This window comes from Augochlora pura, chromosome 8 (assembly GCF_028453695.1).
Source record: "Augochlora pura isolate Apur16 chromosome 8, APUR_v2.2.1, whole genome shotgun sequence".
In the NCBI taxonomy this organism is placed as follows: Eukaryota; Metazoa; Arthropoda; class Insecta; order Hymenoptera; family Halictidae; genus Augochlora; species Augochlora pura.
The window spans coordinates 4966472-4994025 of NC_135779.1; the positions used below are offsets into that span (position 1 = coordinate 4966472).

Sequence of the window (27554 nt, forward strand, 5' to 3'; positions counted from 1 at the left end):
GGTTTCGGGTCGCTGCGTCCATTATTTCATTGTTCCACGGGCTTCTATGGAGGCATCGATAAGCCTCGTTATCGATTCGAACGCGACGATTCCCTTTGCCCGGTTGCGCGTCAAGATGCCGAACGGCGAACGAACCGTCTGCCGCCATTGTTTCTATTTTTCCGAGCGTAATCCCCCGGCGTATCTCCAGAATAGGGACCGGCTATCGGTTTAGCATCGGCGTATCATTTTTCTTGTCCGTTCCGGCAGAAGAGGATCGTAGGGGCCGCGGGACCGTGCAATACGACGGGCGGAGAGAGATCATCTGGAAACAAGGTAAGAAAAATATTATCCTCGGTATCCGTGGGGGGAGGGGAGGGAGAGCGACGGAGACAATAACCGTAGACGCAGTGAATTCCGAGAACGTTTATTACGTCGAGCATAAAACGTACACATAGTACACAAAAGCCTCTGTGCGGCATTCAGAGCGAATTTACGGCGTTTTGACGCGACACGGGGGAAACCGGCGAGCGAGCGCGCGAGCGCGCCCCGGCGTCTCCGTCCAATCCGAGTCAGGCTTAAGTCATCAGCTTTCGAAACATGGACGAAGAGCTGCTTGGGAAAACTTGGGTCGGCCGGCTCTCGGATTCTGCCTTTCTATGTCGGCGGTACGTATGCAAGCGATGCGTATGTGTACATGCATACGCGTACAGGACATGCGTATGTGTACAGGACATGCGTACGTGTACAGACATGCATACGTGTACGGGACATGCGTACGTGTACATTCGGTTACAATGTATGCGCGTGTATGTGTATGTTTGTGTGTGTCTGTCTAGATCGATCGCATCGTCTACTGGCTACCCTTACAATGCTACGATTAAACCGGCAGGAGCTTGCTCTTGTCGATGAATGACACAGAAACTTTAGAACTTATTCTATAATCCTCTTACATCCCTAAGAATCTTAGAACAAGGAAGCCGCCGCACGGAGCGGGGATCGGCGTGATCGTTCCCGATCGTATCAAAACGGCTGTTCCAGCCTCGAATACCGAGGAGCATCGATCCTCTTTGCGGATCCTCGGCTTTAGAAAATGTGCTTCCAACACTGTGCCCTCGAGTTGTTGAAAAGCATTCGTTTCGAGAGGATGGACCACTGTTTTGGTGAATTCTTTCAGGAATTATTTGCTTCAGCGGGTCTAATTAAAAGGCGAAAAATGAGATGGAAGAATTCGAGACTAGATCAACAGTTCGTCGATCGACGTGATCGAGCCTCGTCGCGACGCACGGTGGTCGATAAAAATATTAAAGATGGGACAATATTTAAAGTAAAATGGAAACGATTCTGTTATTTAGTACTGTCGAAACCTTCAATTCGAAGCGAAATAATCAAAATCATTTGAAACTAGAACATAACTTTACAACAAAACTATCCGCAATAATTATAAAACATATTTCATTCCCCTACTTGTCGATAAAGTAAAATCTCAACCGCGGCCGGCGTCTGTCCCATCCTTTTCGAAAATCAATCGAGCACCGCGCGTCGTCGCCCGAGCAGGCGGGCTTCTAGGGTATTTTTTTCGCAAACGGGACCCCGTCGACGGGTCCCGGCAAACGGAGAATACATTTTGGTTCGATTAAATCCGACGGAGGCCCGCGTCAGGCGACATGAAACACTTGTTGCTCCGCGGGACAAGGACCGGCGACCCGCGAAACGAACATCTCTGTGGAAAAGAAAATATTCCTGTTACCCGGGCGAGCTTTAATCCGCGTTTGTTTCTCGATTCTCTCGGATTATTTAAATGTCCCTCTCTCTTTCAATATCTCTCTCTCTCTCTCTCTCTCTCTTTCTCTCGCTCTTGCTTCGTTCTTGTTGCTTCGTTCTTGTTCTCTCGCTCCTGTTCTCTCTTGTTCCTTCGATCTGTCCGTCTCCGCGCTCTCCGCTCCGCCGAGCGGAAGTGGAGGATAGCGCGATGCGACTTCATTCCGCGTCCTTCCTGCGACTCTCTCCTCTGTATTCAATAACGCCGCCATTACTCCGTCGAAATGAAATTCTTTGCTGCCTCCCCGGCCCGGAACCGCGTCGGAAAACGGCGATTCGTTTTATTGGGGCGCCGGTTTCTGCTGAAACGAGTCGAATACTTCGCGTGGCTCGACCATCTGTTCCCCATTCGTCCGGTTTGTTTGTTCGAGAGGAACGTCGGGCCGGCGTAGACTGGCAAGAGAGAGCGAGAGAGAGAGAGAGAGAGAGAGAGGGAGACGGAGAGAGAAACTTTCCGATGGGAATTAATTGCATTAGTATTCAGAGCTTCGCTCGAGTTTCCGGTTAATTCGGATCGCTTCTACACGGATACCGAATATCGGGAACCGGAAACGCGGACAGGCTGAGACGGTGTATCCTCTCTCCTCCTGTATTCTCGAGGAACTGCTTTTTACGCGCCCATTTCCCTGCAGTCCCACGTCCGGAGAAGTGCAATCTCGCAGCTTGCAAACGTCGCAAAAACATTTTTGTATTCTTTCGAGGCGTCTCGAATTGTATGCGCGTCGAAATTATCGGCGAACTTAACCCCTTGCACAAGGCTTTGTTTCGTAGCTGAGGTGACCCAGTACTCGCCGCTTTCTTTTATAGTTAATACAGTATATATTGAGTTCATAAATATATATCGAAATTTATAGAATTATTATATTTATATTTACTGTAATATAGACGAGTAATAGGTTAATTAGCAATTTTCTTAATAAATTCTATGACAGAACCGAACAAGCTTTCTTCATTCTACGTTTTAATTCACTCTTACTCATAGACTTTGATCAAATATTTATCAAAGTATATATAAATATTAAACGAGCCCAATTCGTCATAGTGCAGGAGGTTAATGAGTCTCCTTGTCAAGATAGTCAAAGACGCCAATTATTTAATTTAACAAATTTTCCATATGCTTCAATCACGCGTTAAAATATCAATTATCGAGCGCAAACACATTTCTTAAAATTTGTTAATATTAATAAATTTTTAAGAACATTGTCGCTAGTCGTGCCGCCGTCGGATCAAACGACACCGCATCATACGGATCACAATAGATTTATAATTACGTGGTACTACGCTACAGTAACTGTAAAAAGAAACATACAAGATCAGACGTGCCTACGAGGACGGTTTTGTTAGTTGCTGGGCCACGGTCGAACGGTACAATTTCAATAAATAAAACGATTCGACGGACGCGCATTCTGAACCTGTCTAAACAACGAAATTTCCGTAATACGGGTGAGCGATATTGTTTAAACAAAGCATTTAATCGAAGAACGAAGGAAGATATATAAGGATCAATAAACGTTCCAAGAAAATCGTGAGATCCATAAACGTTCCAAGAAAATCGTAGGATCAATAAACGTTTTAAGAAAATCGAAAGATCAATAAATGTTCCAATGAAATCGTGAGATCAATAAACGTTCCAAGAAAATCGAATAGAAAATCACGGACCGTGTTTGATTCGAGAATTCGACGTTCAGAGTTGCAGGACAATATAATTGCACCGGTTGGAATCAATCTACAAGTTAGATCAATCTACCATAGTCCAAGCTATCCGAACTTCAAATTACAATCGAACTACGGTAAACAATCAAATTTACAAGAACAGAGACAACAAATTAAATACCAGACGCAATATAAACTCTAAAAATCTGAAAATACGGATCCGTGAAAGTTTGACGAGTGCAATTAAACCGGTTTTCTCGAAATTTTAAACGCGAAATATTAAACCCAATAATTTTAAACCCAAACGAGCTAATTGAACAACGAACTCTTGTGTAGAAGCATTTCGAATTTTCGTCGCTGCACCATGTTTGCGATCCAGACGATACCGCGACCTATTCTCGATCGCCAAAATCGATGGTCGCGAGCCGGTCGCGCAAAAATCGGAACGCACTTAACAAGTTAATTCGGATCCCGGTGACCCTGGCTCCCCGGGTCCCCGGGGCTCCTATCCTTTGCATTTAACCGTCGAAGATAAATTGCCGCAGATAAATCAAAATGGCGCGGCTCGGTTGCGTATATACAGCGGCGGTATAATTCCCGTGAAAACGGTGTGGGGACGAAGCGCTAACTTCCGTCTTTATCCACTTATCCGTGCGGAGCACGGAAGGACTATTCCTCACAATTACATCCTGATCGATCTTTCCCGTACCGTAGATCTTCTACGAGGAGCGTTTACGTCCTGGTCAACGACGCCGTCGGAATAAAAGGCGGGGGAAGCCACTCGGCCCGACTTTGCACCACCGCGCCAATGCATTCGCGTTAAAAAGACAGATTTTAGATTAACAATTTTACAAAAATTAGAATAGTTAAAGTTACGTTAAATTTCAATGTGTAGGTTCGACGTTCGTGGTTCGCTTTGCAACGCGATTTAACCTTGTTAGCTGCGTATGACTGTTATGGTCATAAGGATATGGTAATTTTACATCTTATAAAAATTTTTAATCAAAATACTTATGGTAACATAGTCAACAATTTTATTATTCCGCATAAAGAAAGCGTTCAGAGCGCGTCCGATAAATTTCATCGATCCAAAACTTCGTTCAACCGTGGCGGCGTTCTCCGATCAACCTAATCGCTAAACGAAAGCGAGAGCTACGGAAGAGCACCTGACGCTAACGAATCAACGTATTCACTGCTCGCGTCTCGAAAGAGGGAGAGAAAGAGAGAGAGAGAGAAATGAAGGCGCAGTTAGCGAACAGAAAAAATAGAAGGGAAGGTAAGTTAACGATCTCGATTCGATTTGTTTTTCAGTCTTCTGGATTTAGGGGCAGTTCCATGTTAATTACCAATTAGAGGGAAACTGATCAACACTCGGACGTCGAAGATCTGACCAAGAGAAAGAGAGAGAGAGAGAGAGAGAGAGAGACCCAATTTAATTCACCAATTAACAGGGAAACGAGGGATCTTGTTACTTTGTAATGATCGATATCGTGGTTACGAAAATTTGCGTCGAAATTCGAGTTCCTAGCCGCTGAATCTAAATATAACTTATACGCAGAATGATAAACAATTTTTCATTTATTAGAACCGTTTGGAAAATAATGAAACTTCTACTTAATTCCTATTCATTTTAATCGCTGTGGAATTAAATAAAACTAGAGAGATAAAATAATTAGAAAAACCCGATTCGACTTTGTCAGTCATTCAGTTTAAAAAATAAAAAACATTCGCCTCGTAAGGACCAATTCGGGAGAAGTATATCTCTTTGTGTAAGGTGTCCATATAGCCATTCGTCCACGACAGTAGATCACAACACCCCGAAATCGCGACCGTTCGAACTCCCCGCGATCGGATCGTTTCCCTCGGAGCTGTCTCGCAAGAGTCGCATCTTCCATCAAGAATTCCGGCATTCAGCCTAGAAGCCGTTCCGAGTTCCGGCGTGCCACCCTTGTACCGCGGCTTACCGCGTTCCGTACTCCGCGACCGCCATAAAACCCGCAATCTAGTTTCCGTAGGGTCAAAGAACAGCGGATCGCGACCGGACCACCTTCCGATAAAGCCGGATCCCCGTGAAACTCTGGTTGGCCGTCGGACGAGAGTGTCAAACAGCAGTGAATGCATCAATCCGTCCCCCCCCCCCTCCCTCCCCAATCTCACCGCGGGACGAGAGAAAGAAAGAAAGACAAGCTCGTCAACCGGGCGGCCGCAATCAACACTGGAGCTGCTTGCACTGGACGCCGATCTCCGTGCACCTGCACTCCAGACAGGGTCCGGATAGCTCGGTGATGATCCTGCCGACCCGGTACATCCTCCCGTAAATATTACATCCGGCCAGCTTGAGCAGACTGGCTACTGAAACCGGGATCTCGTTCTCAAGGATCTTCGAGGGGGGTGTGCCGGTTTCCGTGATCGGCCCTCGGCTGTCCTCCGTCGACCTCGAGCTCGACTGTGTCGTGGACCTGCTGCTGGTCGTGGTTGTGGAAGCTTCCGTGGAGCTTTCGGTGGAAGCTTCGTTGTTGCTCGAGAATAGTAGATCGAGGACACTGTCCAGAGAGAAGATGGGCTCTTCTGGTTCAGGGGTAGCTTCTGGGATCTTCGCGGTGCTGGGGTGGACCTTGGTGTCCCCTACCTGCGACGAGTCCTCTGACTCTGCTAGAGCCTCGTCGCTCTTTGAAGTGTTCGATTTAATAAGCTCGAGGCTAGGGTTAGGATCGCTGGCATTCTTAGGCCGATCCTCGGGTTGCTTAGTAGACTGTTCCATGACGGGTGCACCGATCTTATCGTGATCGAGTCTCTCGGCGGACACTTTCCCCGACTCGCTGTCTTTCGAATAACCATCCGAGGCAGGCTCCTTCGCGTGATTGTCCTGGCTGACGACGTACTTGGTCCCCCCCGCCGGCCTCTCTCCCCCGTCCTCCGGTCTGTAGTCGTACGGAGGACGGACCAGTGTCAGCTTGTCTATGTAGTCGAAGCCGAACGACTGCTGCAGCTGGTTCGAGCCCTGGCTCTGCAGAGGATTTAGGGTCGTGCTGCTGCTGCTGCTGCTGCTCGGTCTCGGCGTGGTGATTCCGTGCTCCACCAGGTACGGCAGCATGTCCTCGATCAACGATGGCAGATCAGGGGCTGGCTCGGTCTTGATCACGTCACGGAATGGGTCCGGCGATACTATCGGCTGGTGGAGCGACGGCGCTGTCGCGTCCGCACGGTCCAACACCAGCGTCGGGGACTCGTCCGCCTCCACTGAAAGAGTCGGGGAATGGTTATTTAGGACATACGAGATCTTGGATAATTCTTCTCGTCTATTTTAGAAATTTGATTTTATGATTTATTCAAAAATAGACCGTCAAAGGAGTGAATTGAGTAGTTAAATGTTGAGCCTGTTTTTTATGATAGGGGAGAGGGCGTTTCTGAAGGAAGCGTTTTGTTCGAGGAGGCAAGGTTTATGGTAAGACATTTTTCATAGTCGTATTTTTAGGATTACTTTTTGATGTCAATGTCGTCGGATGTTCTTTTATCGTACAGTTTTCAAATAAATTAGAATTTAACCCTTTGCACTCTCAGTGCCACATTCTGATTTGCTTTCTTCAGAGAAACGTACATTTCTCAAAAACTTGCGCTATAATAAATTAATTCCCCATACTAGGTAATAAACTTTAATGTCTAGTGATATACTAGAATCACAATGCCCCCTGAGAAAAGACAACAGCGCACAAAGGGTTAAGTAGAATCTAAATAAAACCTCGCAGCTCCTGAAACAAAGCACCCCTTCGTCTTATCATTTCGCGAACTGTCATATATAAAATATAAATATCATATATGAAATCTAAATATTCTATATAAAATATAAATGTTATAAATCAATGTAGATTGTTGTTTAATAAGCTTCTTCGCGCGTAATCGATCGTTTCGCGGCGGATCAGTCGTTTTACGGTACCGCAGACGATTTTTCCGCAGCAGGTCTTGTCGGTGTTGATCCGCCGGCAGCCGATCTTCAAAGGAGGACACTTCTCCGAGGAGCACACCACTTCGCCGTAGTAGCACATGCAGATCACGCAGACGCTGCTGCTGGGCAAAATTTCGCCGTGACGGTGCTCCATGTTCTCGAAGAGGCAGTTGCTGACTGGGGGTTTTCGTGAAACAGAAAACAGTGTCTCGTCGAGCCGAAAGTCGAGAATGATTCCCGGAAGAAAATAGAACCGGAATATCATGCATGGTAGACGAACACGTAACGGTGTAATATCAAAATGCGAGCCGTGTGTAACATGCGAATGTGATGCGCGGGAACGGTGCAACGCGGTGCCATCGTTGCAACGAAATGCGCGAAAGACGCGGCGAACGTTAGCGTCGGTTTACGTTGCAGTAAATTGAGGTGTTTGCCGAGTTATGTCGCGATAGGTGTAACGCGGATGCTGATTTGTATTGTACCAAGTGGAGCACATTTTGATTAAATCGATAGCTTTTGAAGAAAAGATATACAGTTTTATATACTCACTTAAAAATCTGATATTTCATATGCACCATAGAGAGAGAGAGAGAGAGAGAGAGAGAGAGAGAGAGAGAGCAGAGTCGGAGAAAATGTTTCGATAGGCTTGTGAAAAAAAAGAAATAAAGGAAGATCCGTTACCGTCACTTTTACGATGAGGATTCGTGATTGGCGCGGGAACCACGGTGACGCCGGTTCCAATTTCCAGATTCAAATCGGTGGAATGATAAGGGGCGTCGAAATACGGCGGCTCGCGCGGCACGAAACCACCTTGCGACAGAAAGATTGTTTCAGCAAGAAACCGACTGTGTTTCGGAGCTATTAACAGTAATGAACTGAACGCAATTTTGTTTAGTAAATTTATATTCTTTTATTTCTTATATTTTTTATATTTCTTGTATTCTTTATATTTCTTGTATTTATTATAATGTGACATACTTTCAAATGTACTGTAATATGTTTTGAAAATGTACTATAATATGCTTTAAAATATACTGAAATATACTTTAAAATACATACATATTGTAATATGATTTAAAGTACACTAAAATATACTTTAAAATATGCTATAGCATACTTTAAAATATTCTGAAATATACTTTAAAATATACTGTATTATACTTTAAAATATACTATAATGTACTTCAAAATATACAGTGACAAAATATTCCTTTCGTTAACCATAAAACGAGTCCTAAATCCTGTCGCAACCTATGCTCGCTCCAAAACGAGCACCGTTCCACCACTTGCCGTTAATCGTAAACGCGCGCACCGGCAAATTGTTCGTACATTTGTTGAGCAGGAGAGCGCACTGGTTACGAAATCAGGCACACGATCATCTCCACAGGTCCGGGGGACACGGGAACGCGACGCGAGAACATTTCAAAAAAAAATCCAACAGCGGTATAATTCATAAATTAGATAAATCTACGGGATTCCGCAGTGGAATAAAAAAAAAGAGAGAGAGAGAGAGAGGAGGAGGAACTGTCAGGCTCGTCGCGACGGATTCGCGGCGCGCAACCACCGGTGGCGGTGTACAGTTTCGCGAAATGAATGCGCGTCAGCGTCACGCCGATCGCCTGCGACTCGAAATTTTATAACGTCAGCCCCGCGATACGCGTCCGTGTCAAAAACGCGACTGGTGTCCGCGGGCAACAGCTGGGACCTTTCCAATTTTGCGAAATGAATTTCCGCAAACTGGTCGTTGGCGGAGAGAGGAGCGCGGCAAAAACAAAGACAAAAACGAGAGGGAGGGGGGGCGGGGAAAGGGTCGACATTAATCGTCGGAACGCTCAACGATGGAATGGAAATAAGGAAACGGATTCGGTCACAAATGTACGAACAATAATTGTTCCAACATTTTAACGCTTGTTAAATGGGGTATTAATTAAAGTACGCTACTTAAATAACGCTGAAGTTATTATAAAAAAATCATAGATCGATTTTGGAAAGTTGATGGTAAAAGCGCGCTCGAAATAATTTATAAAACAATTTGTTTAAGTGAATAAACTCTTTCATATTCGAGAAATATCGAATAACGAATGGCAACTGCAGTTTTTTTTTATTATGTCTTACAATAAGAAAGATTCTTTTAAAAAAATTTCGTGAAACGGTGTCAAAGTAGATTCTTTGCCCTTTAAAATGAGCTCAGGTAGAATATTCTACGATTTCGTTGCGCGACGTTACAGGAGTGCAAAGTCCTATAACACGTACGAGGCCGATGACGCAACCGTTGCGTCACACGACGCTTCTCTCGAGTGTGCAAAAACTGGTGCGAGTTTTTGATCGATGCCAAGATTGCAATAAAGAATATAAATTTACCAGTAAATACTGTCGACAAATAGGAACTGTAATACGTTATACAGGGTGTTCCAAATAAAACAGTGAGAAGCTATTTTCTGAAATTATCATTAAAATGGCGTATAAGACAAAATTTTATGGCAATGTTATCGCAAACTTATGGCACATTTATAGCAAATTTATAGAAAATTTATGGCACGTTTACAACAAATTTATGGCAATGTTATTCACCAATATTAAATCCATATTAAAAATTGATACTAGCCAAATTATTATCCCAACACGATTTATTTTTTAAAGAAAATTAACAGCTTCGCCGCGTTCGCTCAACCGTCGTAACTCTTAATTTGGCATAAGCCGCGCAAACGTCGCGTTAGCGAAGGCGCTAACGGCTTCGCCAGGGAAAAGGACGCCGCGGTACTTTCCGCCTTTCCAACCTTCGTTCCTGAAGGTAGAACCTACCTTCGGTCTCGACGGGCGGGCTAAATCTGTTTTCCTGAGTGGCGATATCGTAAAATCCAGAAGTGTCAGTCGGTCGCAATTCCAGAGGCACGACCACCGAGCCGGAAGGATATCCGGTGACAGGCGACGGAACTGTCTTGTCTTTCACCAGCGCGTCCGCCGCCACGAACGGAATTATCCTACGTGAAACGCGGAATCACCATCCATCCTCTTATTTTCCTGCGAACCGCGTCTCTCTGCGCCGAGAGATCCGCCCCAGCCGTTCACTTACGTATGCGCCGTTTGCGCGGATGGGACGGATGGATGATGGATGGAGGGACAGAGAGAGAAAGAGAGAGAGAGAGAGAGAGAGCGCGCGAGAGAGAAATAATGAGCAAGAGAAAAATAGCAAAAGAGACAGGGAGAAAGAAAAAGAGAAAAATATCAAGAAATAGAGACAGAGGGAAAGAGAGAGAGACAGAAATGGTGAGCGAGAGAGAAATAATGAGACTGAGAGAGAAATAGCAAGTGAGAAAAAGAGACGAAAATAATTAACGAGAGGGAAGGACAAAGAAAGAAATAGCACGAAAGAGAAAAAGAAAAATCGTAACAGAGACAAAGAGAAAAAGAAAGAAAGAAATAGCAAGAAAGAGAGAGACGGGGAGAGAGGGGGGGGAGAAATAACGAGCGAGAGAGAAAGAAAGAAATAGCGAGCAAAAAAGAGAGAAATAGCAAACAACAGAAAGGGAAAAATAGCGAAGAACAAAGAGAAAAAAATAGCGGAAAACAGACAGAGAAATAGCAAAGAAGGGGAGAGAGGGAGAAGCGCAGAGATAGAGGGGAGAAATTTTGGGGGTTGATAAAGGCGTCGAGAGGAACGAAGGACTCTCCGGTGAAATAAATTCTTTCGCGTAGCCGCGCGCGCGGCCGCTTGTTTGCCTTCCGCCGGAATTATAGGGGATGAAGAGTTTCGAGTGTCCTGGCGGGGGCCAAGATTTAGGGGTGTTTTCGACGGGGGACTCGTTTCTCCAGGAAAATAATTTTTTATGAGATGCCAGCGGACTGATTGCGGGGACTATATATATACATATATATATAGGGTTGCCAGTGACACCGGTCGAGGACGAGGGATGGAACTCGGCTGCGGAGGGTTTTAGCCGGGCAAGGAGTGTTCTCGACGAGGGACTTCTCCCGGGTTACAAAGGACGAGAGCCTTGTCCCATCCCGCCCTTTTTGTATGGGAATTTATGATTTTCTGTACACAGCGCGTTAGGGAAATGGCAGTGAATTATTTAGCAGGCTGCGGATGTTTATGTGTTTGCCGCTTGCTGAACGTTTAATGGTGGACAATGTCGAATTGCATTATCTCGGGCATTCTTTGGAGAAATTATTTGCTAGAGGCTACTGTAAATGTACTTGAATGTGTACAGTTTAGTATAGAACTAGATTTTATGTAATAATTTGTATGTTTCAAACATTTTTGTTTTTAAAACTAGTTCTTTTAGAAATTTCTGTGTATAATTTCGAACAGAACAAAATGAAACAGTTTTGCATAATCGATGCTGAAAAAAGAACAAAAAGAAAATTCTAACTAAATTACTGCTTCCTAAAATCGATGCAAATAATATTTATCGCACATATTACTGTGAAACTATATACAGCTAAATCTTTTCATTTAACACCTACCCTCTGCGTATTAGAAACTTTAATTTTTCAATCTTCTTTATTTAAGCTGAAAATCCGCAAGTTCGTTGTTGCTCGAAAATATAAACGCGCTACGAGAACATTAAAATATTATTTAGCACCGTCTACCCTATCTTTGCTCCAAAGGATGTACATATGGAGCCTCCGGAGGTCTCCCCTACTAGAGCATCCCGGATCATACATGATTCACGGATCTCCGTGCGTTCGGAGTCACGCAGAGGGGTTGGTATTTACCTTACCTGACATTCGGTAGCGACGGCGGCAGCGTCGGCTCGCTGTAATCGTAAACGTAGTCGACCCCCTTGTCCTTCGGGGTGATGTTCAGTATGGCCTCGACGTCCGGCGGTATTGACCTAATCGGGTTTACCGTGACACCCTGAATATGACCCACCGAGACGTTCGTTTCCACGGTGACGTTCATCACCAGAATGTCGTCCGGCATTAGCACGGTGGATGACGGTTTGTTGACCGTTCCTTTGCCTATGGACTGGGTCGACTCGGCCGGCTCCATCTAATCGCAACAGGTACCCACCACCACTGTTAATTTCCCTGACAGCGGAACGCCGTTCCGCCATCCGTGGCACTGATTCACGCTCGTATCGATCCCTCGCCGGTTTCAATTATAGATACTGTTTATTCGCGAGCATCCTTCAAAGATCACTACAGAAATTGACAGCGCGACGCGAGCGCCGCTCGCGACGATTCGCAATCCCGGGTTCGATCAAAGTGATCTCCGTTCGCGATTCATTTATTATCGAAACTAGACAAATTTGTCAAACATCAAAATATGAAATATTCTCTTGCAAATCGAAAAAGTTGATTTACAATTCTTTGTGTAATTTTATTTGTTCGTGTTAAATCTTTGAGAGGAAAAACTGCTTCGGACGACAAAATTGCTACGAATATTCATGATTAATAAATTCTCTCCTGTGAAATTTGTATCGACAGAATCTTTCAACGATTTTATCCGAATAATCTAGTTATCACCGCTCTTTCGTGTCATGTTTTCTTGGCGCAAATTCGCGACGAAAATCGAAGCGAAATCTCGTCGAAAAATCAACACCGACCGCTGCGAGTCAATAATTAATCAGACGAATGGAACACCCGTCCAATTACCGCGTAGAATTTTCCAAATATTTTTTCGTTTTCAAATAAAATCCTTCCCGCCCCCCCCGGTCTAACGGCTAACATATTTCGTCCGGTATTTGCTAACTAACTAACTGGAGATAGAAAAAAATGAGGCGAACGAGAGGACCGGACACATCTACCGGGTAGATTTTGATCAATGATCGACGAATGAATTCTTTTCACGTTAATTCGTACCTGCTCGTATTTTTTCAAAGGTATATTCCCCGAATCCTGCTTTCGACCGGTGAAACAGGCCGCGCGAAGAACTAAAAATTTCGTTTTCGTGCAGATCAATCGGATGACGATGTTTAATCAAGCCCGCTCGCAACTTTTATTCACCCAAAAATCACTCGTTTCATTTTCGAAACTCTGAAAGCCTCGCGCGTGATTTTAAGCGAATTACGCGGAACGTGATTGAATGATGGCTGTTAATTTGTCGAGAGAAACGGAATGTTTCGACGAATTCTTTAACTCTTTTAGTGCCGGATATGGATGGGTATAGTCGTTCGCGTAAGTTGCGAAAAGCGCCAGCGACGATACATCGTTGCGCATTCTATTCGCATTGCTGGAGAATTCTAGCTCAAAATATATTTATAAAATATATAAAATATTTATAAATATAAATAATAATATTTATAAAACACTGTAAATGATTTAATTTAATTGCGAGAGAATTATGAGCTTTTCCCCAGACACCTATTTTTCCACCGACACTAAAAGAGTTAAATCAGCCGAGAAAAATTCGAAATTTAAAGATAAAATCGATTCGGTTTAGAATTGTAAAAACGAGTGAAGCATTTTCCCGTAACAACTGTAGCCTGTCCATGTTGCTGTGTACGTCCAAATTGGCTGTTTTGCAATTCACTTAGCCGCAAATGATATTTCAACGGGCATGCTAGCAGGCTCACCGTGGCGTTCCCGTGCTCGAGCTCCTCTTTGAACGCGGCGCTCGTCGCGTTCGAGTGGATCGTGTCCCTACTCCACAGAGTCACGTTTATTCTCCTCCAGTCCTCCGTCGCCGTATCGTTTCCGGTCGCTTCCGGTAACAGAGTTGTCGATTCCGTCGCCGCGTCCGCCACGGACGAGAGATCCTCGATCACGGTGATCGTCGATCCCTCGGCGACGCTCGTCGAGAACGTCGTCGTCACCGCCGCCGTCGTCTTCGTCGTCGTCGTCGTCGTTGTCGGGTCGTTCGACGGATCCTCGTCCTCTTTACTGGGCAACGTCGACTCCAAGGTCGTCGATTCGACGCTCGTTGTCGACTGCAATGCGACGATTGCGTGTGGAACATGCTTTTCGGTGACGGAAAATATTTCTACCATGGGCGTCGAAAAACAGTCGAGAAACCGAAGCGCAGGAAATTTAAACAATAAAGATAACATTTCACGTCTTTTGATAAAAATTGGTGATAGATTAGCCGTGGATTTTTATGCAAAATCCAAGCTTTTTAGTTGCAAAATTAGCAGTTTTTAGCAGCCTTGCATAGTTTAGTACAGTGCAGGTATCGACGTTATCAAGTGCTTTCAATTTCTCCGCTGTTTCCAATTGCAAATATTGCTATTTTTTCACTTCGATTAACCTATCGTACTCTTTGACAATGTTAGAATATTCTGGAAACGTGTAAAAGTTTTTTTATTTATTCTTTAAGAAAAATCGTAGGCTAATCGTTTCTATAAAATCCTGCAGTCAGTAAGTTGTTCAATTAAATTAACAAATTAGAGCAACGTTCACCTGTTTCTAAGGAACAGATTTTTTTAGGACTGTTAACAAATGATAGTGAATCAAGATAAAGTTAAAAATTTCTTTGTGGTTAAATATTAACTATATTATCTGTGCCCACAGTTTTAGAAACTGAAGACTATTCTAACTCGGATAGTCTTTCCAAATTAGGCTACCATGTATTTTTAACAATTTAGCTGCAACGATATATTTTTAACGTAAACTCTGTTATACATTTTATCGATCACACTACGTATACTTCTTCTGACAATTATCCTAGAATTATCCTAAAATGTGCAAAATTATAGAATATATTTCACAGAGGTTTCAACCTAAACCATAGAAGAAATATTTATATCGCAACATATAAAATCACCATTTCCTTATAACATTAACAGGTCGAGCTTATAAAACTTCTCCGCAGCGATTCGTTAGCTCCTCCTCGCCGACGAAGCCCTCTTCCATACAATGAGAACCGAAAATACATTTCTCGGTTCGAACGTCACCGCGACGGAGTCGCGATTGTTCCCGCACACGTGACGGGCGCGTTCCTCGCGTGGGAAACGAAAGCACCGGGTGCACATGACGAATAAAAGTAAACATATCAAACCAATAAAACTGTCCGGCTTGAATATTTTCGCGATCGCGGATAGAGAGCGGGGTGGGCAAGAGTAAAATTTCTCGAACAAAATTGAGACCGTATAAAAACAGGCCATCCGGTTCGCGGAACGAGCATTTCCGCGGGGCAAAACCGGCACTACGCAATTTCTGGTCTCATTTTTACGGTTTCGCGCATCTTCCTGGTTTTACGATGGTTGTAACGACGTCCGCGAATAAAAATCCGCCGCGAGTAAACATCGCAAATTAAATGTTACCGAATGGTCGGAAACGGAACAAGATCCTCGAGGATGTCTCGGCTTCGAGAGGCTCGGATTTCGCGGAAAGGCAGCGAGAAAGAGGTGAGAGTAAGTCGTTCGACGTTTTCCCGACCATGGGGGGGATTACCTCTTCAGGGGTGGCCGGCGTCGTCGTGGCGAATTCCGGGCTGGATTTCACGTAGTCCACCGTCTCGACCAGAATCTCGTTGTCCATGATGTCGGTCTCGAACGTGGACGGCCAGGACGTGGAGTCGGTCGGGGCCGACGACGATTCCTCGCGCACCGTCGTGCTCGAATCGATCCTTTCCTCGACCACTCGATGCCCTCGTCCCTCCACCGGCGGGCTCGTTATTTGCTCCGCTATCGGCTACGCAGAAAATTCCTCGTCTGTGCACTGTTAAAGAGAATCTCGCGTATCGTTCATTTGTTCAATTGTTCGTTTGTTCAATCATTGAACTGCGAGGCTCTGAAACTTTGCCGTGGAAAGTAGCGTTGAATAAGAAGACGAAAGAAAGCGAGACTCGTCTTTAATTATTTGAACGCTTTAGGCTGATTTTCTTATTTTTGCAATTTTATAATGCTGTTCTATTCTTATGTAAGCGAACGATATAAACAATTCATCGACTTTCCTCCCGATCGGTTGTTATAGCAACCCTTAACTTGTATCTATTATTGAGATATATGTATTCAATTGTACTACAAGCTTCAATATTATGGTATAAATTTTTAAATATTAAATACCTTTTGCGATTAATAAGACAAATAAAATTAAAATAGAAACAAAAATTTTTACCATAAAGCGTTAATAATAGGAGCTTCTGCTGATAAATTAACAGTCAAGAGAGTGGTAACAATGGAAAGATAAAACGACTACTGCAGCAACTCAATTTAAAACAGTTTAATACGCTAAACATTTTCCAAATTATGAATCTAGAATAATTTAATTTTCTTCCACATTTTTAATCCTTCGCTCGAATAACTCTCTCCGCGTCGATATTTCTACAAAGCGGTACGGTACAGTTACCGTTCAGTGGGTTAACAGCGAGCCGACCGAATGTTACACTTCATCCGGCAAAAGGGACTTTAAAGAGGCACGCGGAAGTAAAAGGGAACGAAAATTCTGCACGGTTGCCCCCGAGCGGGGGAGTGGCAAATTGCGACTGATTTCTAATCGAATTTCATTGAAACGAAATATCAAAGGTCGCCCCCCTCCCCCCAAGATGGATTACCGTACTTCAAGAGATTCAACCGGGGGGTCCGGGGAATTCTATTTCGACGACGGCGATGGGCGACGCCGTTTAATGCGCCATTGACAGCGTAAGAACGAGAGGAGAGAGAGAGGAGGAGGAGGAGGAGGAACGGGGTCCCGCTGTCGTCATCGATGCAAGAGTTCGTCCCCGGCGAGGGCCACGTGATTTACAACCCGAATGGAATTTAATTAATGCAATCCTGCCGGAACGGACGCTGCGTCGCGCCGGTTAGACGTTTAACTTAGTTAATCCCGGGAACGCGAAGTGAAGCATTCCTCGTCAGTGACTTCGGCTCCGAATTGGACAGTCGTGGTGCCTGTTACGCCGCTGCAGTGACGGGGGCGGGGGGGAAGTCCCAACTGCTCGAAACAATTACGGGACCGTTTATTCCAGCGGTTTTGCCGCCACGATATTGAAAACGTTTAATATCCACCGTTATCAACTTCGTGGACACGCGATACCGCGACGACCCGACTCTCTCGATCGAATCTTGACCGAGGCGAGTTGGCGGAGCGGAAATGACGCTGCGAAATGATTCTCAACTTGATCTTAGGCGAGAGATGATCTTGGTCGTTGTCTGTGTAAATCGAGAGAGAATTAATTAAGAGAATCTCGTGGGTGAAAATTAATTTTCGAACGAGAATATCTCCGCGATTTTTGTGTATCTTTTAGAATTTTTTAAATTCAAATTTTACATTTTGATCCCGCTAATCGAATTAACAATTTATCCAATCGAATTAACAATTTATCTAACCGAATTAACCATTCATCCGACCGAACAACAATTTACCTAATTAAATTAACGATTAATCTAATCGACTCCGCGGCCCCCACGCAATTACAGTAAAAGTCTGAAGAAATTAATTGGGACAGCACCGCGAGAAATATTCGGTTAGAAGCCTCGAATTCGATTCACCGAATTAACTATTGTTCGTATAAACTCCATAATTCTGTGGAGTTATTGTTCAATATCCGGGGGTGGTTTTTCAAACAATCGCCCCGCCGCGGCAGAAGTCCGACGGAATTAATTACGATATTTTCATCCCCGGACAGCGCGTAGGAAATTCGATGGTGGATTAAACGAAATACGCGAGTTCGCGCGATTATTCGCCGAATGAAAATTCATTCTCGAAGGAACGCGCGAAAAACGTCTGAAACATCGTGGCAGGTGCGAAACCTTTCGAACGAATTTCACAGTGTCGGACGGTCGTCGTCGTCGTCGCGATTGATGTTAAATCATGATTCGAAGAAGTCGGGAGGGTTGATTTCGACGGGAAATACGATTCGATTCCGCGCTCACCATGGAGAAGACGATTTTTCCTGTGATGCGTGCCGCGGGCACGTCCTTCGGATGTTAAAATTTCGTGTCACCTGCGCGGCGAACATCCAGGGAATATGGGGACAGTGATTCGGAGACGGCCGTACGAGGATCGAACGGTGAAACCGATTTTTTCCTCCTTCGGTTTTACGGTCCACCATCTCTCTCTCTTTTTCTCTCTCTCTCTCTCTCTCTCTCTCTCGCGCGCGCTCTCTTTGTTCGTGCGCGATTTTTCGGTCGGTTTTACGTCCCTTCTGCCCGATATTCTCGGATACGTGAAATTTATTGGTGTCGGAGTCTGGCTGTTCCGTTAGCGTATCGGAAAATACGAAAACATAGGCGCTGCAACACGAGTTAATATCTCAATACTATCGAATGCCTCGCCCACCGTATCCTTTTTCCCAAAGAAATTCCTCTCCCAAAGAAAGATTTATTCCTCCTAAATGCCCTCGGTTTAACAACCGTTCTCGCAGCATAGAAAATCGTCCTATATCGTTTATATTGCTGTTTAACCTCTTCCGGGATGAATTTTTATAATAGAGAACAATCTATGTAATTCTTTTTTCTTTTTTTATTTATCGTCCATTTTTTATTCGATGAGATTATTTCAACAAATAGCTTTTCAGCGAGTAGCTTCTCAACTGATTCTCATTTTCTTTACACTTAGACTAATTATAATTTATGGTTATGGTTTATTTAAAAAAACAACGCATTTCTCGCCAATAACTCGTTAACAATTCCCCACAGAATTTTTGGCTCGCCAAATTTTTGTAAAGGAAAAAGTTGCTTCGAATGATCTCAAGAACCTTCCTGTGACTTTTTAAACGCCCTATACAGATTAAATTGCAGCACGCAAGCGACGTTATAGAAAGGAAAGAATAATTTCTAATAGAGAAGAAAACGAAAGAATGAGGAAAAACGTACGAAGAAATTGGTCTCCTTGCGGAACTTGGCGTAGTCCTTGCTGATGAACGCGTACGATGCGTAGTTCTGGGTGGCCTTAACCTCGATGCTACCGCCTTGAATGTTTAATCTGTCAGTTTCTTATGGCATTCGGGCTAGAACACCTAGGTGGTAATCAGGGTTGTGAAAGAGCACAAGGGTTCTTTACCGTGTAGCGAGCGACCCGGCTCGCGTTTCCGGCCACTTTTTCGCGTCGATACGAAAGATTAAGGATCTACTTCCGTCCGGCTGTATCGTCAAGCGCCATGGAACGATGACAAAAATGCAACGGTGAACAATGAAAACTTCGTTAGCTTCTCCATACAGAATCGCGTCGAACGTGAAATAATTCAATAAATAGAAAAGTTCAGTAGGTCGGCTAAAGTAAAGTAAAAGATCCTTCGGTAAATTTGCTGTCAGCTATATCCGAGTCTTATAGAAGCCGCGCGCACCACTGTTGTACCATCCTAAATAAGATCGTCCGAGATTTACTGTTATTGGACTCTCAAGGAATTGTTCTATCCCTAGGCGCGGAAAAACGAAAAACGCGCGCGCGTATATGAACGAAAATGAACGATTCCGAACACCTTGGAACGCCGAAAACTATTTTCCCCGGAGGTTTACAAGAATAACAGTCCATAAATAAATAGAACCGGTCCGGATGCAACCCCCCCGCCGGACTCGCGAAACAAAAAGGATAGAGAATAAAAAAGAAACGAGAACAAACGGCGACGCGCGTGTTTACCTTAAATATAGAAAATAAATGAAACTTGCCGAATTCTCAATTAACGCTCGAAACACGCCGGGAGCGTTCGTTGAGTGGCCCGAATAAAATCTCGTTAGAGACCCCTCCGGGCGAACTGGTGGTTAGTTAATTCGAATAACAAGCTCGGCGAAAAAGCTGCTTGTCCAAAGCTTCGCGAAATCAAAGTTAACATTAAAGACGATCGTTCTATGGTGTACGACGTGTTCGACTCTGTATGGGTGCGGTGATATGAACATTTTTATTGGAATAATTGTTCACCTTTGCTAGGCTATACAGAATTTATTGTCTGTATTTTATATACTAAGCTATAGAGAATTTGTTATCTGTATTTATTCTATTTTATATAGTTCTATAACCTCAATTTTATTTATAGAAATTATTCGAACAGATTCCTTGGAGATTGTGTTTTAAATTAAATTTAAGGTATAGTGAGTGCTCTGACTTTGTAGGACGGTAGTACGGTGGCAACGAAGGGGTGGCTAGCTCGTCGAAGACGATCAAGGCGGGACGAACGAAAAGTAGAAACGCGAGCCGAGCGGTCGTGTGTCGGGCGGGGCGAAATCGCGGCAACCCTGATGCGAACGTGATCCACAGACTCACTGCAATTGTAGGTGGACGGGCAGCAGTGACCCTCGCGTACGATCGGGCTGCATCCTTGAAGCGGCGGAGCGCAGGCGAGCGGCACGCAACGCACCGCGCCCATCGCGCAGAAACAATTGTCGCAGGCGGCCTTCCACTCGATGTCCCTGACCATCTCGCCCTCCTCGTACACGCGGGAGCCCACGCGGCACCCTGCGAAATGGAAATTGCATCCTTTAGCTCGTCTACTTGAAGAGAATGTGCACGCCGAATGCATCGCCGGTGGTGGCAATCCGATACGGTGTGCGTCCGTTCTCGTTTGCTTTGAAAAACTACTGTTGTTTCCGAAACCTTTTCACCCTACCACCGACGATCCTTTCGCTGGCATTAATCGATCATTGTCGAAGTTGGAATGCTAACTTTGCAACCGAAGTGGTATATTCCAGTACGACGATTTATTTGATTTCTTTGAGATGTATAGGATGTGCAAATCGGTGGTTATCATTTTTTGTGAGAGAAGTGTGCGAGGAGATTGTATTTTTATGGTTCGTTTTCTTTTTTTAACTGTTTTGCATACTGTAATGCGATCTAAATTTCTTGTCGTAGTTTGAGGGGCTCGCTGATTTTTAGTAATAATTAGCTTGTAAATTTTTATTCTGGAATGCAATGAAAATTAAATAAAATGCTCATTTAGTAATCATAATAGATTGAAAGAAGCGTATTTATATTTCTAAAATTGACCGACGTACTATTTTACTTCACACCTACTAAATTCTGTAATAATTACATAAAATCTGCGAACCAGTTTCCGTTCCTTTAAATTTAAATTAAAGTTCTGCCATTAATAATTAAAGGTTCAATTAAATCTAAATTACAAGATAAATATAAATTCACTTCTTCTTCTACCAAGGGATGATTAAAATCGTGACGGTTCTAAACATTTTAACAGCGAAGAGAATGCTACGTGGGGTGTTAACCTGTTCCGCTGTCAACGTCACGTGTCACGGCCGTAATCTGGTATTCCCCGTAAAGAAAACCAAGTTTATACATCCGAAATTATAACACGCGACACGACATTCGGAGAACTTATGCCCAAGTCCAACGGTGACGTCTCTTCTCGTATATAGCGTAAAATTCGCGTTATGTTAAGAGAATGAAAAATGTTTCAAAGAAGTAATATCATTCAGAATAGGATAACAATGAAAATAGTAACAATAAAGAATGTATAATAATAGTAATAAATACTAAATGATAATAATAAGTGTAACGAAAGAGCGACGACCTCAGAAACCCGAAATATCAAAACCCAATCGCTTCCGTCGTCCCGCCCCGCCACATCAATAAACAAAATATTTTCATTGAAAATAGCGTCCATTTAATTGACTTAGTCCACAGTAATCCACCTCCGCGTGAACATCAACCAGAAGAACACAGAATCTCCGCGCCCCTTCCCGTATCCCATCAAGCAAGATTTCGCAAACGCCACCCCAGCGAATCCATTTCATCGCAACCCCTGCGCGCAAGAAAAAGGACCCGGGCTACGAAATAAAAAGCGAACACCCTGCAGAATCCCCTCGACCGATCCAGCCCGTCCGCAGTCGTCCGAGGGGGGGTGGCGTTGTAACAACCCCCCCCGGAGCCCCATCCCCAATGTCGCGCGCAAAACCCATTGATTTCGAATCCGCCGTTCGTTCGCGAAATCCGCCGGAAAAAAAACGGGGGCCGAGCTTTAAAACCGAACGCGTCGCGATAACGTATTTCACGACCCCCCTCCCCCAGACCAGCACCACCCCACCGCCCCTGGATTCCATTTTCCAGCGTTCAGGTTCAAAGGGTGCGATGATAATCAACAAGCGAGAAATCCCGCAATTTAACTTTCGAGCGAACGCGACCAACCCCCGGCGAACAACGAGACGGTTTCCCGGAGGGTGGCGGAGGGGCGGGGCGAAGCTGGTAGAGGATGGAAGAAGGATATAATCTCTCTCGGATCCGTTCGACGGAAGGTGATACAGCACTTCATAAAGCACCGTGAGCCAATCTCCTGCCGCGGCCGACGTCGTCGTCGCTCCATTCTCGCCCCTTCGGATCGCGCCGAAAGAGGATCGAAGGAACCCAATATCGGCCGATGATCCGTTTCCGGGCGGAGTTCTATCTTGGAAACGTCACCCGGGGGCGTTATCACGGGGTCACTGCGTTTTCCACGAGACGGGACGGACCCGTTGTTTTCCCCAACCCCCCCTGTCCTCGGCGAAACGAGCTTCGCGTGATCGTTATTTAGCCGATCGGACACGGCTGACCTCGACGAGGACGCTGCCCCGGGTGAACCACCATAAATTAGGCGACCGCCGCGTCTCTGTATCGGGCTAACTTCTTCCGACTTGACCTCGCCGTTGCGCGACGTCGCGATCGAAATGCTCGAAGTATTATAATTACCACGTGATCGAGTTACGTTGCGACCTGGTCGCGTTGCTATTCGTAACTTTGGATCCGCGTTTGGTTAAATTACCATTTCATTCGTGAATTGATGTATAGTTGCAAGGTCATTGAATTATATTTATTAAGAATTGCTATGTAAGTGAATTAGTTATCACCTTGTGTTAATAACCATTTCATAGCTTTTGCTATTTTATTGGATTCTGTCTGGTTGAATTTACAGTGATCCATTGTGTCATTATGGATTAACGTACAATAAACTACTGTAATTTATGTCAGGTGATATTATATTATATTAATTAAGAATTGCTGTGTAAATTTATGTAAGAAATAGTTATTACCTCGTGTCAATAATTATTTCATATCTTTTGCTATTTTATTGGATTCTGTCCGGTTGAATTTACAGTGATCCATTGTGTCATTATGGATTAACGTACAATGAACTACTGTAATTTATGTGCTGCGCTTGCTAGTATAATAATTGCAATAATACATGTATAGATATACTGACAAAACATAGAATATTTAGTAAAATTAGGATACATAATATTCGCTTTTCGTGAACTATAGAAACGTAAGCCCCTCGCACTGTAACGTGACACGATGGATTATTTTATACATAATCTGCTAAACGCTAACGCGCATCATGGAAATTATTATTAGCACGATCAACTATCGCAATACAAATTTCTTGCATTTTAACAGAACGAGCCGTGAATAATATTTTCAACATCGTTGCCGACTTCTTTCAGCTCGGTATATAATGGTCATCGAGGCGGCGCCGCCCGAGCGTATGCATTGAACGCTTCGTGACACAGATTCCCCGTATTAATCGCGGCAGAGAGAGAATGCGCGTCTCGATTCGGAAAACTCGAACAATATCAACATTCATGAATGAATAAAATCGTTCCGAATAAAGCGTTTCTATGGGCACGGTAATAGGTCCGGCGGCGACACAATAAGACCATTTATAATCCGTCGTTCGGATCGTGCTAATTCAACAGGAATTAATGACCGCCAAACATTTGACGCGAGTCAATAACATATCAGCCGTAGTCTCGAGTTAATGATTTTGAAAATTAATGAGACGCTCGACGTCGCCGGCGAGAAACGCGCGCTGAAACATCGCGTTCGAATAGCCGAGTTACTCGAGCAACAGTAGCGAGGATCGCGTCTGTCGCGGAGGTGGCGTTCGCACGGTTGCTGTTAAATTGCGTGCGAAACTGTAGATAAAAGTTTTAGTAACAATTAAAGAAGCCCGATAAGGCTACGCTGTCGAATACCGTTGGTTGGATCGAGAGCGCGGCGGCGTCGGTAGCGTCCGCGTAATGGGGTGGAAACGAGGCTTTAGGGGTCGCTTTAAAGTTTTAAACAGCGACGCGAAACTGGCCGTTGAACGAGCGTCGACCAGCGGCTGCTGAAAATTGGGCTGCGCGGCGTGGTCCGACGACCTAAATATGCGAGAACGGGGAACACGGAATTTCATTTCTCGTTGAGAGCACACCGGCACGAAAACCTAACAGGACACGTTCCTTAATTGATGATACTGTTTCTTTTATACTGTTCGAATATATATGATAACAACTTCGCAAAAATGTTAGTTAAAACTATTCTTAAGGCTTGATTTAACTTTCAGAGATTAACAAAAAGAAAAGGAAAAATAAGGGTTGATTTGAATTCATTCGTTGCTGTCTTTTATTTGATATCATCTGTTTTAATCGCCTTAAAACTCTGCTAATTATCGTCATTTAATAACTTATTATCGACTTCCGCTCTACAATTTAATTTTTATAAATTTCTGGACAGATTGTTTATTATCTTTTTTCACTTTCTGCCATCTCTTCGTTAACTTCTCAAGGTGGAAACTATTGTAATCCCTTTTATCGTATATATTCGACAAGAAAAGTCAAAATAATTTTCTGAATATAATTACTTTAAATTGTAGCAAACTTAATGATATTTAAAGAATTTACACCGTCTCTTCGACGGCATTTTCGTCACTCAGACACGACGAGCACAATAACATTAACCATGCAACGGCTACCGTACCCCGTAAGAGTCCCAAAGATCCGACTCGCATTTCCCCGGTCGCGTAAAACCCGGCGAAAGAAAAGGTCCGGAAAAAGGCGGGGGGGGGGGGGGGGATGAATATTCTCGGCTTCCGGTAACATCGCGAGGCATTCTCGGAAATAAAATCCGAAGTGCAACGAATTGAGAAGGCGGGAAAAAATTGGAGAGGAGGAATCGACCGAGCGGAACTTTTTTTCCCTCGGTCCGGAGTTCGTCGAACCCCGCCGAAAATAACGGAGTGAATGCTTTTAAAAACACCGTCAAGAGTAGAAGGGGGGGAGAGAGAGAGAGAGAGAGAGAGAGAGAGAGTGAAGAGGAGATCGGTAAGGAAAAATGCGGAGATGAGAATGCCGCGAAAGCGTGCAACGATTGCCACGGAAGATGGAAACAGAGGCGCGCCTTCGGAAAAACCGGGAGGGGAACGAGATTCATGGGGGAAGTTGCGCCTTCGCGCGTCAGATTTACCTGGGAACGTGATTTCCAGTTTTCCCGGTGGCGCGGGCCGGGTCGGGTCGGCTCGTAAAATTGAATGAAACCGGGCGTTAAGTGAACGGGCAAGCAAGAGGGCGGAAAAGAAAAGGAGACTGGCCGCCTGGGGGGGTGGCGGGCGAGGTGTTGGCGGGAATGGGAGACGCACGATGGCGGAAATCTTTCTGAAGCGAGTGTCACGGGATAAAGTAACGGCGACGGTAACCATGCTTTATTGCGCTAAACGTTTCCCGGCAACTTTCCGACGCGTGTTCTTAACTCCGCCCGCAGAAGAAAGGCGAAAGGGAGAGAGTGACGGAGCGAGGGAAACGGTGCCGAGAGACTGAGAGACGGAGCGGCGTACGTACCCGCGGAAAAAAGTTTCTTGTTCGCCCGGAAACCCGGGAAAGAAAGAAGGCGAAAGGGAGAAGAGGTGGGGGGGGGGGGCCACCGGGGAGATCTCTTGAAAAGGGAGAGGGACTTTCGTAACGATAATTAGATGGTACTCGGCGCCGCGATAAAACCCGACGCAATTTAAGGGGATTAAAGTTCGCCATACAGGAGGCGTCTCTCCGCCACGATTTCGTCCCGCGATGCGATTTTTCCTCATAAGCTCGGCTTAAATTTAAACTCGGCCGGCTACGGCTCCCCGGCTTCTTCCTCAAAAGCGGACTGATACGGCGACCCGCGCCCGAACTTTGCTTTTTATCGCGTTAAACTTCCCGGCCGCGGCCGTGCACGGACGGACCCCGTTGTCAGGGGGGCAGGCTTTGCCGGAATACCGGGCGAACTGCATTCTCTCGGCCGCGACTGATCGTTAAAGCTGTTGCGGAAGATAAACAGCGGGATCGAAATGAACCGCGGATTATAAAGCGCGAAAATAATCCGACGCGCTCTCGTCCACTTTCACGCGGACGCGGAATTAAGCGATTAAGCGTCGATCAATTTTTGTCCCTTCGTTCCCGGTGGACTACGCTGAAATCTTTTCGATCTGGTCTGTTAGGAGATGGATGTTCACTTGCTGGAATAGATCGGCTTCATAATTGAGTGTCTTCGCTGTAACGTTGACCCTTCCCGCTCCATTCTCAGTCTCTAATGGCGATAAAACACAAGTATAAGTTGATCATGAACATCGAATGCAGTGGATAAGTTCCTACTCTAAATATATAAGTTTTATAAAATCATTGTAAAATAAAAACAAGCTGGTGAGCCACGGCTTTCCAGGTAATGACTTGAGAAGTTCCTTTCTATTTGTTAAAGTTGTTTCATTGTTACGATAGTGGTTATAATACGTAACTTATGATATTTTACTCAACACTTGTCTCTGGAAAAGATTTGTCACCATTATCAACCTACACATCTCTCGAAGCAATAAAACGTAGAATTGGATTAAACAAGTCCCTCGCCGTACCATTTTCTTCACAGTAACAATATTTAGCATTTCATCAATTAATTAGTTAATTATCGTTACTTTCCAACTTAAAGAAATAGAATTAACATTGCTACTTAACAGACTATTGTTTGACACCTCGCGTTCTTCCAGCAGTCTCTAATAAAAATTTGCATAACCACGTACAGTTTGCCAACGAATCGAGGCAGTGCTCGTTTCCAAAGGATTGGCTGTGCGAAGTGGTTGGTCAAACAATGGCCGGCTAATTCGTCTTTGTGAGCGAAGATGAAATTGAACTCACCGTTTCCCATGATCGGCGCCAGCGTGGACGAGTGGAGATCTTCGAAGGGGGGAGAAAAGAAGAAGAGAAACGATATGAGTTATGCGGGAGAGCGGCGAACTCGCGACGTAGCGGTAAAGTACACTCACGGGTGCAATTGTAGGCAACGGGGCAACAGGAGTGCGGCGCATAGAGCGGAGTGCATCCTGGCAGGGGCAACAGGCACTTCGGTCTGATGCATCTTCTCGCGCCGGAGATGCAGTAGCAGTACTCGCATCTACGCGAGCCCATCATCGCTGAACCTGGCCCGTATCTCACGCCCTCGTGCAGGCAACCTGATTGTTAACAGAAGAACCACCCTAGTTCGCCCTAGAACCTTTTTAAACGTGGCAGACGCTTCCACGAAACGAGTCCACGCGACCGCTCGAAAATACTTCATCGCTTATGGTGAT

General features: G+C 44.7%; 1 protein-coding gene across 1 annotated transcript; it reads right to left on the reverse strand.

Moving 5' to 3' along the window:
* Positions 1-5644: 5644 nt before the first annotated feature.
* On the reverse strand, positions 5645-27435 carry LOC144474199 (uncharacterized). The gene is made up of 11 exons (XM_078188844.1): positions 27252-27435; positions 27124-27162; positions 20483-20674; positions 19099-19193; positions 15734-15973; positions 13918-14271; positions 12121-12392; positions 10199-10377; positions 8078-8206; positions 7388-7573; positions 5645-6693 (listed from the first exon to the last, which is right to left on the reverse strand). The coding sequence occupies exons 1-11, from the start codon at positions 27394-27396 to the stop codon at positions 5663-5665; spliced, it is 2862 nt and encodes a 953-aa protein (XP_078044970.1). The 5' UTR covers positions 27397-27435; the 3' UTR covers positions 5645-5662.
* Between the last annotated feature and the right edge of the window lie 119 nt (positions 27436-27554).

Coding starts and splice junctions, on each gene's coding strand:
- LOC144474199 (XM_078188844.1), bottom strand. CDS start 27,396: ATGATGGGCTCGCGTAGATGCGAGTACTGCTACTGCATCTCCGGCGCG. Junction 14,272..15,733: donor CGCCGGCCACCCCTGAAGAG/GTAATCCCCCCC, acceptor GTCGCATTGCAG/TCGACAACGAGCGTCGAATC. Junction 6,694..7,387: donor CTGCGGAAAAATCGTCTGCG/GTACCGTAAAAC, acceptor CGACTCTTTCAG/TGGAGGCGGACGAGTCCCCG.